Source organism: Neofelis nebulosa, chromosome 7, assembly GCF_028018385.1.
Source record: "Neofelis nebulosa isolate mNeoNeb1 chromosome 7, mNeoNeb1.pri, whole genome shotgun sequence".
Taxonomy (NCBI): domain Eukaryota; kingdom Metazoa; phylum Chordata; class Mammalia; order Carnivora; family Felidae; genus Neofelis; species Neofelis nebulosa.
Genome location: NC_080788.1, coordinates 143039562 through 143055727, shown reverse-complemented (window position 1 = coordinate 143055727; position 16166 = coordinate 143039562). Strand labels below are relative to the sequence as shown.

The following is a 16166-nucleotide window of genomic DNA, read 5'->3' as shown; positions in this document are numbered from 1 at the left end:
AGCCTCCTCTGCCTCCCCGCTCAGGGGAGGGACTTCGGGGGTGGGAGCGACCTGGCCGGGGAGGCGGGAGTGTGTGTGCTGGCCTGGGGAAGGGGTGGGGCTGCCCCATGAGGGACCTGGGCTGGAGTAAGGGCAACAAATGACAATTAGGACCCACCAATCCAAAAACACATCTTGGAGCATGCGGCCACAAACCTCATCCTTTTTCCAAAAGTAGGGGAGGTGTCCTAGAAGGAAACTAGAAGAAACGGGAAACATTAAGATCACCCGAAGTCACCATTAAAGAGTGCTCCCTTCCCCCACAGGACCCTGTGAGGGCGGCCTTATTAGGCCCACTTTGCAGATGGGACGGCTGAGGCCCGAGGAGGCACGGCACTGGCTCAGGGCACCCAGTGTAAGAATGCAGGCAGGATGCAAATACAGGTCTGGCGGGTTCCCTGGTGTGGAGGGGAGGGGCTGGCGTGTGGAAAGGGTCCCATAGTGCTGTGCCGAATTACCTGGAGACATCCCCTGAACACTGACTACGTACATGCTGGGCGCCATGCTGGGCCTCATTCCATCTGTCCTCCCCCCACTGCCTGGAGGTAGGTCTATTGTTAACCTGGCTTACAGGTAGGGCAGCTGAGGCTGGAGAGGTGGTCACCTGTCCACGGCTGCGCGGCTGGCACCAAGGCATCCCACGGTCCTTCTCACCAGGGGATGGTTTGGTCACGCTAAGTCCGCCGTGGGTGGGTGATCAACAGAATGTCAACGAGTCTATCTGGCGTCACCTGGTGGCACGTTTGACAGGTGCTTCCTGTCTCCTGCACGGCTTATTCCAGTCAAGCTCACTCACGACCCCATCCAGAACGGGTGACAGAAACTACAGGTGGGGCTTTCTGAGTCGGGGAACTCACCCGACTGGAGATAGAGAGTGAATTAACAAAGAAGGAGAAGGAGAAGGAGAAGGAGAAGGAGAAGGAGAAGGAGAAGGAGAAGGAAAGAAAGGAAAGGAAAGGAAAGGAAAGGAAAGGAAAGGAAAGGAAAGGAAAGGAAAAGAAAAGAAAAGAAAAGAAAAGAAAAGAAAAGAAAAGAAAAGAAAAGAAAAGAAAAGAAAAGAAGGAGAGTGATGGAAAAATCAGAGGGGGAGGTAATCAGGGCTGGGGATAGGAGTAGGTGATGCCATTTTCTACAGGCAGGTCGGGAATGGCCCTTTAAGAAGGTAACATGGGATGCTTGGGTGGCTCAGTCAGTTAAGCATCCCACTCAGGTTATGATCTCGCGGTTCGTGGGTTCGAGCACCGCGTCGGGCTCTGTGCTGACAGCTCAGAGCCTGGAGCCTGCTTCAGATTCTGTCTCCCTTTCTCTCTGCCCCTCCCCAACTTGCATGCGCTCTCTCTCTCTCTCTCTCTCTCTCTCTCAAAAATTGAATAAACACGAAAAAAAAATTTTATAAAAAAAGAAGGTAAACATGAGCTGCAATAAATGAAGGACTAGCCTACCCAGGTACCTGGGGGAAGAGCATTCCAGCAAAGGAGATAGCAGGTGCAAAGATCCTAAGGTAGGAATGTGCGTGGTAAGTTCAAGGAACAGTGAGAGGGTGTTGTGGCTGGAGTAGAGTGAGGGAGATGTGGTACAGGATGGGGTCACCAAGGGAGGGGGCAGATCGCCAAGGGCCTTGCGGGCTGGTGTCAACACTGCTCTGACCTTGAAAAGCAGAGGGCCACCGGAGGGTCTTGAGCAGAGCAGAGACAGGGTCTGACGGGTTTTCAATGGCTCCCTCTCACAGCTGCTGTGCTGGGTGGGTGGGAGGCAGGAGTGGAGGCAGGGGCACCAGCATGGGGCTGGGGGAGGGGATAGGGCGCAGACCAGTGAGAAGCCGGGTTCCCAGGGCAGGTTGGAGGAGGAGCCAAGCAGACTTGCTGGGGGTGTGGACGAGGGTGGGAGGGTCGTGTCAGGCTGCCCCAAGGCTTCTGGCCTGATCCTTGGAAGGATGAGTGGAGCTGCCGTGTCCTAAGGTGGGAAGGACTAAAGAGGGGCTGGTTGCGGGGCAGCAGACCGCATCGTGCCCGCCTCTGCCCTCGTCCATGCAGCCAGGAAGGTTTTGGGGGGCAGCATGGAGACACTGCCTGGGGCTCCCGGCTCTGCCTGCAGGAAGGACGGGCCAGGAGGTCCAGCTCAACACCCCCAGAGCAGCCCCCCACCAATGACCTTGCGCCCTGCACCTTGGTGGGGTCGGCTCTCAGCGCTCCCCCAGGGGGTTCCAGCTCACTGGCCCCCCCAGAAGTAATTTGCTTTATTGGCCTTTTTTATTGACCTCCTCTCTCTCTGCATTCCCAACTCCCACAGGGATCACCACCCAACCCCCCCAAACCACTTACATTTCTTTGTTTTTTCTTTTTTTTTAGAGCGAGAAAGACAGAGCATGAGCCGGGGAGGGGCAGAGAGAGAGGGAAAGACAGAATCCCAAGCAGGCTCCATACCATCAGTTCAGAGCCCCACACGGGGCTCGAACCCACGAACCGCGAGATCATGACCCGAGTCAAAGTCGGACGCTCAACCGACTGAGTCACCCAGGGGCCCCCGTTTCAATTCTTGCCTCAGTATCAATGTCTGGGAACCAACCTGAGACAAGCGGACTAAATCCGGCTTTGAACCTGGCAGGTTTGCAGAGGAAAGCACCAAGGGCGGGGTGTGAGGAAATGCTTGGAGCCAAGGCCAGAGATGTAAATGTGACAGTCCTCAGCTGAGAGGCAGCCCTTACAGCCCAGCAGCTGGATTAGACCACAAGGGGGTGAGTGTAGACAGAGAAGGGACCTGAGGACTGAGCCAGGCAGCAAAGGGACAACCAGCCAGGGAGACTGAACAGAAGACACCAGAGGAGAGCCAAGGGGGAGTGGAGCGGGCAGCCTGCGAAGAAAGCAGGCCAAGGGGACAAGGGAGGGACTTGTCCAGGGTCAGGCAAGACGAGGGAGGACTGAAGGGCCACCGTGTGTGTGTGTGTGTGTGTGTGTGTGTGTGTAGCTACAGGGAGATCACTGGGACTTTGGTCAAAGCAGGGTGGGCTGCTCGGGAGAGGTGGGTGCCAGAGCCCGATGGGGTGTTGGGCCCAAGACAGGAGGGGAGGGAGGGATGGGGACCCAAAACAGGCTTCTCAGGGGGACTGTTGAGGGGGCGCAGAGACAAGGGGGCGGCAGCTGGAGGGAATGAGAAGGGAAGAGAAGGGTGGTTGTTCTTTTACAACATGTTATATAAAAATGGGAATGATGCTGGAGAGAAGGAAAACTGATGACATGGGAGAGAAGGAGCCCCGCTGGACAGGGTCGCTGAACCCAGAGGACGGCTCTCGTTGGCCGGGAGCACCTAGGTCCCAGTGGGAAGGGCGTGTGGGCCCCGGTACAGGGAAGGGGGAGGCTGTGGTGGCAGAGCCCCGGAAGGAAGTTCTCTCAGGCTGTTCCATTTACCCAGGGAGGTAGGAGGTAGGAATCAAGCCTGAGAGTGGGGACAGAGGGGGAGGTGGCAGGGCCTGAGGAGAAGCGAGAACGCGTCAAGAGTGGGCGGGCAGATGCGGGAGGAAGGAGGGCAGTGTGGCCGCCCGGCAGCTGAGGCCCACTCAGGGTGAGTGGCTTTGAACTTACAATGCCCCACCTGCAGAAAGATGGCCTGTGGACATCACGCGCGCCTGGCTGTGTTTCCAGAATAACCTAGTAACCGTGGCCACTGCCGTAGCTGTGCACTTGGGGAGGATGTTCTGTTTTGAACACCTGAGTGATAGACCCTCTCCTCCCCACCAGGCCTGCCTGAGAGCCTCTGCCTGGCGCCCGGTGCCACTTGGGGAAGAAGGTGAGTGACACCTCAAGAAGGCCAAGGCGACAGAGAGGCATGAGGTTCCCAGTGCCCGGCAAGAAAGGGGACTAAAACCCATTCCTTCCCGTTCCTGCAGGGGGACACCGGGGAGGGAAAGGCAGAGCCAGAAGACCGGGCGTTGGAAACAAACAGGTAGGGGATGGTATAATTGGGGGATGGTGGAATGCTGCGACTGGGGTGGGGGGCTGAGAGAAGTCCACCTGGCATGTCCCTGTCGGTAGACGTGGTAAGACAGAGCAGTCCAGGGAGAGAGAGGATGGTGAAAACCCCCCTCCCCTGCCCGGTCCCTGGCACTTGCCCTTTCCTATAATGCTGCGGTTGGCACAGTGGGAATCAAGGTTCCCTGAGGACAGAGAACGTCTTGGATAATAAAGGAGAAGAGGTCATCTGGACAGCCCACGGTGAGGCCGGCCACACGGATGAAGGGAGCCACATGACAGCTTGGGGTGCGGATGGGGGCCACTGCCGGGAGTGAGGGTGACGGGCCATGGCTGCCTCGCGCCAGTGGAATGGGGCGACGATGGCTCCAATTGGATGCACTGCCCGACACAGCCGGCAAGGGGTCTCCACCATCGCCAGGAACCACGGGGCAATTTATTGAACAGACCTCACCTCTGGCAACTTGGCAAGTAGGGAGCAGAGGAGGAAACCCGTGCCAGCCAGGAGTCATACTGGAAAAACCGTTCTAAGATAAAGAAAACCTGGAAGGGCGAGACTTTTTGTTGCCAAGTTTACATTCATCCCACGCTACCAGGAGCGCGGGGGGTTGATGGGAAAGTTGGGAACAGCAACAGAGAAATGAAGAAGCCACAAGTGTCTGTGTGGGATCTGAACGTGGGGTCGGAGTTTTCGGCTGTTACACGGATGGTTGCAGTAGGATGTTGTCTGTGGGGAGCTCCGGGAGGGCATCCTGGAGGAGAGGGCAGCCCGGTGACTCCTGCCGAATAAGGAGGCGGATGGGTGGGGGGTGGGGAAGCATAGCAGCTGCCCCTTGGAAGGCAGAGGGATCCTTGCCTGAAAGCTGGCAAAGCCTAGAAGCACCAAGGGGCAAATGTTACCACCAGAGACTCGACATGTACCCTTCTCGGCCAACCATGGTGTTGCCAGTCATGGTTTGAGGATCCAGGCGCTGAATACAAAAGCATCTGATCTGTGCCAGAAAGGGTTCCAGAACTCTCATTTAGTGCACTCTTAGATGTGACCACCAGACAACTGTTAATCCAAAATCTTTCTGCATATGTATCATTCAGTTCACCTCCTCAGAATAAAGAGCCCAACTATAATTATATAATTAAATATTATGTAATTAACCTCCTCCTACTCCTCCACCCACCCACAGGCACCTGTAGGTCACACGTAGATTCTGCAGTGTAGAATTCAGGGGAGAATTCAGGCATAAAAAGGAGAGAGATACGGACACGGGCTACTACATGGATAAACCTTGAAAACATTGTGCTAAATGAAAGAAGGCAGACACAAAAGGCCACATATCGTACGATTCCATTTATATGAAATGTCCAGAACAGGCAAATCTGGAGACAGAAAACAGATTCGTGGTTGCCTGGGGTTGGAGGTGGGGGTGAGGAGTCGGGGGAGGTGAGGAGTGACACCTAAGGGGTATTGGGTCTCTATCTGGGGTGATAAAAATGTCCCGGAACCAGTGGTTAAGACTGCACAACTCTGTCACTATCCCCAAAAGTACTGATTGTACACTTTAAAGGGGTAAATTTTAGGGCACAGTTTTATTTTGAAAACGCAATTAAGAAAAAATATATGGGAGAGGGGCAGAGAGGGGCGTGATTTCAGTTCTGCCTTCTCAAGACAAAGAGACCAGACCAGGTCTGCAGTGCTTGAAGCATTGGGGTTTACGTGAAGACCAAATCATCACGAGACCCAGCAGAACAAACACAAAGCTCATTCAATCCCAAGCTGTCGATGGCCGATTGGGAAAACTTGAAAGGGTGACAGCGTCCCTAACAGGACTTGTAGGCGATTTCCACCATCCACTTTGACTCACTGTTCACCGAGTATCCATATGCATGTACCAGTTGCTGCTGTGCTAAGGTGTCAGGGACATGGCAGTGAACAAGACAGACACGGGCTTATGGGAGAGACAGACACTTAACAAGAGGTTGCACAAATAGTTGCCCAACAACTATTCCAATGTCATAGTTCCAATGACATAGAGTTTACAAAGTGAACATAATATATTCGGGCATGGAAGCAGGTGGGACCTCCCTGAGGAGTTAGCATTCGAGCCACATCTGGAAGGTGAGGGGAAGAAGCATCTGGGTGGCTTGGAAGACAGAGCTGCTAAGCATGGGAAAAGGAAGAACCAGAGGTGGGTGAGGGCACCCGGAAAGACAGCCAGCCAGCAGGGAGAAATATCGCTTCCCCGTGTCACCAGCCATAGAGATCTTTCCCAAACCCACCAAACAGGAATTCAGGCTTCTAATGCCAGGTCATCTGGCTTGTGCTGGAGGTGGACACCTTCCAGAATGTTCATGTCTTGAGGTTTTAAAAAGTGTATCTAATACCATTGTTCATTCATTCAGCAAGTATTTATTGAGCATCTGCAAAGTGCCAGGAGCCGGGCATACACAAGGGAACACACAGTACCCTGCCCTCCTAGGGCTCACATTCTAAAGGGGGGAGACAGACACAGTCAACAGGTGAGCAGACAGTCAACAAGTGAACAGAAGGCAACTTCGGGGGAGATGGCCACATAAGAAGTTCGGGGCTAGGTGGGCTTTACACAGGGTGGTGGATGGTCTCCAGCAAGACCCTGGAGGAGAAATCAGCTGCAGGAGGGGGGTTGCAGAAAGACTGGGGGCAGCAGTGAGCAAGCAAAGGGGGGGATGAGAACAGTACAGAGTGGGTTCTAAGAGCTCAGCAGGGGCCTTGCAGGCCATAGAGTGGACTTAATTTAGAATTCGATTTCCTTCTACAGTGATGGGAAGCTTTTGGAGCGGAGGAATGACACATTTGATTTAGGCTTCAGAAAGGTAAGCTTCTGGTGGGAGGAGGTATGTTGGGGTGGGGGTGGGGGACAAGGATGGAATGGAAGTACTAAGGAGAAGCAAAAAGCATGTACCAGGACAGAAATACCAAGGGTAATGTGACCCAAGTATAACGTGATCCAATTCAGGTTGAGTGACCCCGTTCAAAGTCCCGAAGTTACGAGGGCTCACTTTAGAGCCAAGGCTGACCTGGGTTTCAATCTAGGCTTACCAACTGTGTGACCTTGGGCAGATGACTTTGCCTCTGCGCGCCTCAGTCTCCTCGTCTGAACGATGGGGTAACAATAGCGCCTACCTAACAGGGTTGTCGCTGCCATCACGTTTGTGGGGCCCAGCAGAGCGCGGTGGGCGCGGACCAGCTGCTGCGGCTGTGAGTAATTTGTTACTAAGAATAGTTAGCGCCCCTCTCCCGGCCGCCGTCTCCAAGCGGCCACGCGCAACGGCGAGGCTGGACCCCCGGCCCCGACGCCGGCTTGGACGCGGCCCCCCGGCCCCCCATTCGAGCGCCCCATCCAGGCCCCCGCCCCCACCCCCCGCTCACCTGGGCCTCGGCGGCCCGGGGATGTGCTCGTAGCGGCTGCGAGCGCGGTGCACGAAGGTGCAGAAGAGGCCGAAGGCAACCAGGACGGCGCTGCCGAGCAGCAGCAGCAGCCCGGGGCTCATGGCTCCCGGGCAGGCCAGGCCTGGGTCGGGGCCGGGCACCGAGGGGGCGGGAGGCCGCGAGCCGACTCAGCTGTCAGCGCCGCGCCGCCTCGGCCCCAGGCCCGGCGCGACCCAGCACCGCCCACTCCCTCTCGGCTCCGCCCCTGCCGGCTCGACCCCTCCCAGGGCTCTCCGTCCCGGCCAACCACGTCTCCGCCACCCGCTCCAGCTCTCGGCGCCCGCCCCCGCCCCGCCCCTAGCTCCGCCCCAACCTCAACACCGCCCCCCCGCGCTCAGGCCCCGCCCAGAACATGAGATCTTCTCCAATCACAATGCCGCTTCTGGCTCAGTCCCCCCACGCTCCGCCCTCTCCCCCCCTCCTCCTCCCCAGGCCCCGCCCCCAGTTCCTCAAGCTCTATCCTAGCAGCAGCTCCGCCCAGAACGCGTTGTCCTTGGCAACCCCGTTTCCTCCGCGCTTCCTGCCCCGGCGGCAGAGCAAGGTCCAGCTGGCTGTTTCCGCCCCCTAGGGCGCCTGCAAATAAACGCGTTCTCTGCGCGCGGTCCTAGGCCCCTTTCCTTCTCCCTGAAACCTCCCTGGGAACCCCATCCCAGACTCCAAACGTCCGTATTGCGCCGACTGTTCCCAAAACCTCTCTCTGGAACCCCCAACCCCCACAAGCTGGCTCCGCCTGCCTGGCGGGTCCACGCCTAGCGTCCCTGGTCTCCTCGCGGGGCCACGGGGCAGGTGGCGAGGACCCCGGGGACACGGGGAAGCTGTGTCAGCGACTGAAGAGCGCACAGCTGGACCAGAGTCTGCTCTCCCTGCGTCTTGGCGCCTCCAGGAAAAGCCAAGTCGGAGGCGCTGACCCCAGTCCGAAGGAGCCCGAGTTGGAGTGCGTGAAAGTCTGGGTGCGCAAGGTGGCCCCTCGAGGGAAAGCGAGAAATGTGCCTGCCGTAGCCAAAGGGTATTTCTGAAGTAATAACCGAAACTTCCCTCCCGTTTACGTAACCACCTTGTCTTCACCCGTCTGGGTGACACAAATGCAGCCAGTTTTGCGCTTTTAGGTCTCATTCCTACGCTGGCGGGGGGGGGGGGGGGCGCACCCAGAGTGGGAGCAGGGGATGGGAAGGGCCGGGTGTACACACTCCTGGTCCCGATAAAGTTCCAACGGGCTGGGGAGGAGGCACCCAAAGATGGACGCTGCCGAGTTCCTGAGAACAGGACATTCCCCTGCCTCGTTCGTGGGCCAGTCCCGGAGAGGTGTGGGGGGCTGGAAACAGAAGGTCCGTGTACCTCTTTGCCAGGTGCAGCCAGGGACAGCCCCCACTACGGACAGAATTCTTCGGGGTGTGTGGGCTGCAGGGTGACGAAGAGGGCCACAGTTTAAGAGCTGGACCCAGAAGAGACAGGATTTCTGTCCCCAAACCACCGCAGCCTGGGCATCCCTCCTGGCGCAGGGAGCTGGGGAGCCGCACGCGTCTACGGTTAGGGGGTTAGGGCTGGGACACGTTGGCCTGCCACCGCGCCCCCACGTGGCGGTGAAAAGCAGCCGCTGGCTGGCCCTGCTTGGAGCGGTGGATGGGGGTGGGCAGGTTATACAGCCCCTCCTGGGCTGTGAAAGCACCAGGGGTTGGGGGCAATTTGGAGGGAGGGCTCCCAACAATTGTCTTTTGAGGACAATGCCAGGTCCTAAACTGCCCTAGGCACAGTCTGGGGTCTCACATGAGGCAGGCATAGGGAGAGCCTCAAGGTACATTTGTGAGCCTGTGCAGCTAGAGCTCAGGAGAGGCATGGGCGTTAATACTCTCTGGTGCATCACTCAACACCAGTAACCTCTGACTTAATGTGACTATGGCTCAACTGGCATTTCCGTCAATAGAGCACCCCTGTCCCTGACTCGGGCGAGTCAACAGTGTCCCCTCCCCATGTACCAAGTCCACTGCTGTCCCGCTGCCATCTCATCCCATTCTCCCAGCTCTCCTGTGATCAGGCCACCCCAAAGCTCAGGTGGGTCTCAGACGGCACTGGGCAGGCAGCACTACAAGCTGCCAGCAGAGGGCGCTGCCTGGAAGCATGTGGCCAACCACCTGGCCCTTCATTGGAAGGTTTAGACTGGGCTTTCCAGTACGGTAGCCAAGGGGCCACATGTGCCAATCCAGCCCGTGAAACATGGCTAGGCCACAGGCATCCGGGTGGCTCAGTCAGTTGAGTATTTGACTCTTGATTTCAGCTCAGGTCATGATCTCACGGCTTGTGGGATCAAGCCCCACGTCCAGCTCTGTGCTAACAGCATGGAGCCTGCTTGGTACTCTCTTCTTTCTCTCTGCGCCACCCCCCCCCCCCCCCACACACACACATGCTCTCTCATTTCTCCCTCTCAAGATAAACAATAAACATAAAAGAAAAAAAAACATGGCTAGTCCAAGTTAATATGTTCTGTGTGTGGGTCTAGACGCTGGGTTGATGGGATATAAAAAAATGCTTTAAAAATCTCATTAATATTTTTATATTAACTGTTACATGATCATTTTTGAATATGCTGCATTAAAGAAAATATATTATTAAAATTCACTTCACCGATTTCGTTTTACTTTTTTAACATGGCTACTAGAAAATTTTCAATTATGGTTTGCATAGTATTGGACAGCCCCGTAGACAGTGGTTCTCAAAGTGTGGCCCCCTAAGCCAGCAGCTTCAGCGTCAGCCGGGGTCGCAATGCAAATGCTCAGCCCCACTGAGATTTACGGAGTCAACAACTCTGATGGGCCCCCAGCAACCTGTGTTTTAACCAGCCCCACAAGTGTTTCTGCTCAAGTTTGAGAACGCCAGACAGGAAGTGGTTTCCCAGCGGGAATTGTTGAGGGAGATGCAGGTCTGAAGTGGCTGTCCTCTGAACAGGAGACGAAGGCCCTGGCCTGGCTGGGGCTTTGTGAGAGGGATGCAGGTAAACAAGGAACAAACGAGGCCCCATCAGGGGTGCTCAGCCACACCTGGAATGTCCCTGCAGCATTGGGCTCCAGGGACTCGAGAACTAAGCTGTGTGATACTTGGGCTGTAGCAGCCCCTCTCTGGACCATGTTCTGAGAGAGCACTCTAACTGCCGACCCAATGAGAGGGGGTGATGGCAGAGGCTGATAGGGAACAGAGGGAGCCTTGACCCCTGGGGTCAGCCCTTATCCCAGAGACCAGGAGGACTCTGAGGCAGGAGCAAAGTCCCTGGGGACAGAGTCACTTGGGAACACCCCCTCCGCAGCCAGCCGTAGGCAGTGTAGTAAAAGGAGCACTGGACAGGGAGTCGGAACCCGGCTCTGCCTCTCTCTGGGCTTGTGTCCCCATCTGCACGATGCCAGGGGCCAAGGGGAGGTGGGGGAGACACTGAATTCAACGCTCTTTAGGCAGCAGCGTGACCGCCCCCAGAGCCCTACTGCCTGGTTTCTAATGTTGGCCGTATGACATTTGGCAAGTAACAAAGCCTCACTGGGCCTTAGTTTCCACATCTGTACAATGGAAGGTGACCATAACACCCGCCTCATAAAGTTAACGTGAGGATCGAATGACTGAATATTAAGTAAAACTTTTAAACGGTGCCTGGCACATAGTAGGTGCTCAGCAAACGTCAGCCACCCACCCGTATTACTACTTAAGGAGTGGTGTGCCTGTGTCAACCTCCTTGCTGGGAGTCAGGCTGAAGCCTAAGCCTTGTTTGGAGCCTGAGGGGGTCATGAGGTGGGGGACCAGAGGGGGGCAGCACCCCATCCAGAGGCGCGGAAGGGCCTGGGGCTGCGCCCAGTTGTCCCACAAACAACAGTGACACTCGGGGCCCCGCTGAGGGCTGGACCGCTCCACCACTTGTGGAAGGTACCAGGAGCCCCAGATGGTGGCACCAGGCTGCCACTGCTGAGGTACAATGGGAGATGCCCCCCGTCACCTGCACCCCGCTTCCCAGGCCACACCTGGTGGCATCCTGGCCTTCAGGCCTTGGAATGCAAAGGGGGCTCGACAGGGTGGGGAGGGGCAGAGTGTGGAGGAGCCCCAGGAAGAGGCTGCTTCGAGCCACCCGCCCCCAATTCCAGGCTTGGGGAAAAACAGCTCCGGTGGGGCTACCCTGCTCTGAGGGCCCCCCAGCTTCCCTGGGCTCTAGTCTCAGCTCAGCCCCATCTGGGACAGGCCTAAGACACTCAGCCCCCCAGGCTTGTTCGGCCTGAATAGTCCCCATGGGCCCTCCCAGCTCCTAGCACTGTTCGGAATGTCCCCACGACTGGGGAAGATGCCCGTCAGCCACCGCGGGGCAGTGGGAGGAGGCTGACGGCCCACCGCGGGCAGGAACACCCCTGGGCCAAGCTGCATCGCCCTCTGGCCTGGCAGCACTGGAGCCAGAGGCTGCAACGGTTAGGGTACCAGCAGGTGCGAGAGCCAGGCTGCGTGTGCTCTCATCTGGCTTCTCCCCTCCCTGGCTGTGCGCCTCGGTTTCTCCACCCGTGAAATGATGGGGAGAAGAGTGCCGTTCAAAGGCTCAAATGAGTTCACACATACTGTGCCATCCGGACAATGGTGCCCAGCACACGGGCCACACTCAACAGCAGGGGCTATGGTTTCCAGGCAGGGCTCAACAGGGCCAGGCAAGCGGCCAGGGCCCAGGGCCCTTGCCAACCCCACTCAAGGCAGAGGTATGAGGAGTCCCGGAGGTGACCCTGAGCTTTCGTATAATGTCCCGGTTTCCGCACTCCGTGTCAGGGAGCAGCCAGGAGGCGCGCCCCAGCCTTGCCTGTAGCTTTTCCTCTGCTGGGCACAACCACCCCTGATGCCAGCTCAACTCTCAGGATAATGGATGGACAGGTTGGGCTGGGATGACCCACCCAGAGCCCCAACAGGCCCTGACATGGGCTCTATCCTGTCCTCACTGCCCAGTGACCATCTGCTTGCTCTCTCTGCGCCCCCACCCCCCAACAGAGGCTATGCCCAACTATACTTGACAAGCCTTGACAGACCTGCATGGAGCGGCTGGGCGGGGGAGGGGCTTAATGGGCAAAGGAACTTCCACCAGCCCCCCTCCTCCGTCCCCACCTCCAGATCCCAGGCAGCATGGATCAGAGAGAAGAGGCAGGAAGGGGGTTGTAAACAGTGACGTTGTTGGCACAGCTTTGGGTGACAGAGCATCAGTAGTCTTTCTGGACTCCTGGGGGGAACCGCTGGAGGAATCGGGGGTCCCTGGGATTTCACTGAGCCGTGTGGGGATGGAGATGACCGAAGTGGCTCCAGCACCCCCGATACAGCCTTTAAAGTGGAGAATCCTGATGCCTCACTCACTCGCTGGGGGCCGCGGTGCTTGGAGTGGCCAGATGGGTGGCTTCTGTCCCAGTGAGCACTGGAGAGTCAGGTCTCAGGGCCAGGGGACCCAGCATTGTCCCCAGAGCACCCACATAGACCCAGCATGACAATGAAGCCAAAGATGACCAGAAGGCCTCTCCCAGAGGTCATCCAGTACCCCCTCCCCAGGCGCTCACCTCCCCCTAGGCAGCCTGACACTCACTCAGATGCCATGGCCCACGGGTCAGCCCAGACCCATCGGTCTAATACCTTCCCTTGGCCCCACTGCCTTCCTGTTCTCTTCGGCACCTCCGACTGCTGGGCCACGGGTTCTCAGGCCATGCTCCAGATGGTCCAGGGCCTTCCACTCCAGCCCTGGGCAGGACAGGCCTGGTCCCCTCCCTCGGTCTGCCAGCTGTGCCTCTGTTAACTCGGCCAAGGGCCATGTCTGCCCTTGAAGAGTAGCAGCCCTCGGTGCTCAGGGTCCAGGGCCCGACTGTGTTCCTGCACGTGCCTGAGGTGTCTGGGAGTAAGGAAAGAACACCTGGGGCCCATGAGCACACAGACCCCAACACGCTGTGGCTTCTGGTCTGCAGAAGACACACGGGCAGGGACACAGAGCGCACACGAGCCCCGCACACACCTCACACGGGGGCGCAGGACGGCGTTACAGATGGGCCCCCTTCGCCTCCAGACTCGGGCGCGCACCGGGCGCGCTCAGGGCGGAGGGGCCCTGCCGGGCCCCGGCGGGAAGGAGGTGGCCTGGCCGGCCGGCAGGGACTCGCCTACAGGTCAGGGTCCTCGTGGCTGCACACGACGCCCGCGTCCTCCTGGTGCCCGCAGTTGTGCGTGCCCACGGCGGCGTGCGTGCACTCCAGCAGGTTGCGCTCGCCGCCCGCGCAGCGCACGTCGTCCAGGAGGATGGGCAGCCCGTGGCCCTCGCCGAACTCCGCGCGCTTGGTGGCCCGCACGGCGTGCGCAAAGCCCAGCTGGCGGCACACGACGGCGGCGGCCTTGGTGTCCCAGGCGTCGTCGCACACGGTGCCCCAGCGGCCACCCGCGAACACCTCCACACGCCCGCGGCCGGGACTCAGGCCCGCGGGCCGCACCAGGCGCACGGCGCCGTTCGAGGGCGCGGGGTCAGCCGTGCCCGGTCGCCCCCGCCGCCGCCCGCCGCCCCTCCGGCCCCCCGGCCGCCGGGTGGGCCGGGCGGGCCGCGGGGTGGGCGCGGGCCGAGCGGCCGTGGGGCGGCTGCGGCGGGGCGCCTTGGTGGGTGCACGCGCTGTGGGCCGTGGGGTGCTCTCCTCCCTCCGGATGAACTCTGCGCAGAGGAAGAGCGTGGAGTCAGAGGGACCCCGGCCGCCCACACCACCCCCGCTCTCCACCCAGGAGTGCAGACCGCCCCCCCACCCCCCACAAGGGGAAAATGTTCTCATTCTGCCCTCGGCTCTGACCCTGAGGATGGGGTACCTCTTGGAGGTGCCAGCCTGGAGCTGGGTGTGAGGTGCTTCTTCATTCTGTGCACACTAGCTGGCAGCTGGCTCATGCCAGTCTGCTACTGGGGTCTCCCCCGCCTTGCCCTAGTCTTGGCCTTCTGGGAGTCTCTAGTCTGGGAGCAGGGACGCGGGACAGACCCTCACGCTGTTAACTCATGAGCCCGGTGGAGGGGAAGGAGTGTCTGGGAGGGCTTCTCGCAAGTGACCCTTTCTGGTTCCAATCTCCTGCGTAGGGGTGAGGACGCTGATGCCCACCGATGAGAAGAAAGTGAGGATCTATCTCATCTAAGGCAGACGGGCAGGACGGGAACTGGAGGGCGCAGGGCCTCCAACGTGAAGTTCTCTCCTCCAGGCTGCTGGCTGGGGGCTGGGGCCCACACTGACCAGAGCTGGGGTCGGGGACAGGGTACCCTGGCCATCTACCCCAACACGGGGCCTGGATACAGTAGGCGTGGGGAGCTGAGGCGGGCGACTCCCTGCGTCCCTGCAGCACGTGGCCCTCACACTTGGCCCTGGTCAGCCACAGAGATAAACCTCACCCTCCACGAGACGCTGCCAGGAGAGACGGCATTCCCAGACTACGCCATTACTATGGGGAGGGATCCCAGGGCCACCAGTCCAAACCCTAAACCTCCCCACCTCAGCTGAGATGAAGGCTGAGAAAGGGTCTTAATTCGAGGCCACGTGTAGGTCAGGGCCAGGAGCCCAGCGACATGGGCCAGACGCTCCCCTCCCTGCACACTGGCCCCCAGGCCACCCACAGGGAAGGACTTCCGGCCCCCAGGCTGCCTCGCTTCTGCTTTGGCTCTTGCCGGTCCCCCGCTGCCTAGACTGTGCCCCCACCCCACCTCCAGCGGACCTTCCTCTTCATTCCAGGCCCCAACGCTCAGCCTCCAGGAACCCCCCACCCCCACCCCAGTCTTGCACTGCTCTGGGTCCCCATGGCAGCTGGCACACACTTCTGTAAAGGCCCTGGGGCCATAAGTGACTTCTCTGTCGGTCTCAGCCAGGACAGGGCCCGGTCTGCCTTCTCCTGTGGCCCCAGCATCCAGCACCGAATGAGTAACTGTAGAAAGTGCCAGAAACTGCTGAATGAATGGAAAACCCGCCAAGGCCTGGAACCAGCTGCCGCTAAAATGAACGTCCCCAAACACTGAGCTCATTCCTTCCCCCAACTTTCCTCTCCTGGGGGCACCACCTCCTCAGGGCTGGCCACCCCCAACTGCCAGGTGTCGAGCACGCCCCCTCTTCCTGCCCCCCTATCCCTCAGCCCACCCACTGGTGATCTATCTGTTGGGCACACTTGGCCCACTGAAGTATTTCCTTTGGCCTGCAGGGCGATTTTTTAAATTTCGAACCAGAGTTGCCCAAATTTGCAAATGGGGAGATCGTATATAACCACCTGAGCAGGCAGGGACCGTGTCTGTCTTGCTCAGCGGTATGTCCCCAGCATGAAGCACGTGTATGTGATAAGCAAATGGATGGATGGATGGATGGGTGGATGGATGGGTGGATGGATGGATGGATGGGTGCATTTTTCCTGCTTCTCTTAAGAATGGATGGTCTGGCAGCACTGGTCTGTGTTCCCACCTAGCTGGGGCCCAGGGGATAAGACCCCCTCTTCAGGCATACCCTTTCGGTTGGCCCCAGACGCCAGGAACCATCATCCGTGGCCTTGGCTGGCCCTCAGGTCATGGGTTTGCACCCACCTCCCTCTCCACCGAGCTGGTCACAACGGAACCATCCTATGGCGGCCCCAGGCAAATGCCCCCTCTCCTGGGGCTCTTGCACCTGAAATGACTCATTCCAGTCTTGCTCCCCTGCAGATCAACCCACGGTCTCTGCCCCCAAGAG

The 16166-nt window shown here is 58.7% G+C and overlaps 2 protein-coding genes across 5 annotated transcripts in view; both read right to left on the bottom strand.

The window, feature by feature from the left end:
• LOC131517733 (cholesterol 24-hydroxylase) overlaps positions 1-7666 on the bottom strand; it is a 33017-nt gene extending 25351 nt beyond the window's left edge. The window contains exons 1-2 of one of the 2 annotated variants that reach the window (XM_058740272.1): positions 7408-7666; positions 158-238 (exon numbers count right to left, since the gene is read on the bottom strand). In XM_058740272.1, coding sequence (XP_058596255.1) covers positions 158-238; positions 7408-7529 — 203 coding nt within the window. In that variant the 5' untranslated portion in view covers positions 7530-7666. The remainder of the gene's footprint in view (positions 1-157; positions 239-7407) is intronic. The other variant, XM_058740273.1, reaches the window with a different exon arrangement.
• Positions 7667-12616: 4950 nt separating this feature from the next.
• The window catches only part of HHIPL1 (HHIP like 1), a 28134-nt gene continuing 24584 nt past the window's right edge, over positions 12617-16166 (bottom strand). For all 3 annotated transcript variants that reach the window (XM_058740265.1, XM_058740268.1, XM_058740267.1), the window contains one exon: positions 12617-14137. In XM_058740265.1, the coding sequence (XP_058596248.1) occupies positions 13602-14137 (536 nt within the window). In that variant the 3' untranslated portion in view covers positions 12617-13601. The remainder of the gene's footprint in view (positions 14138-16166) is intronic.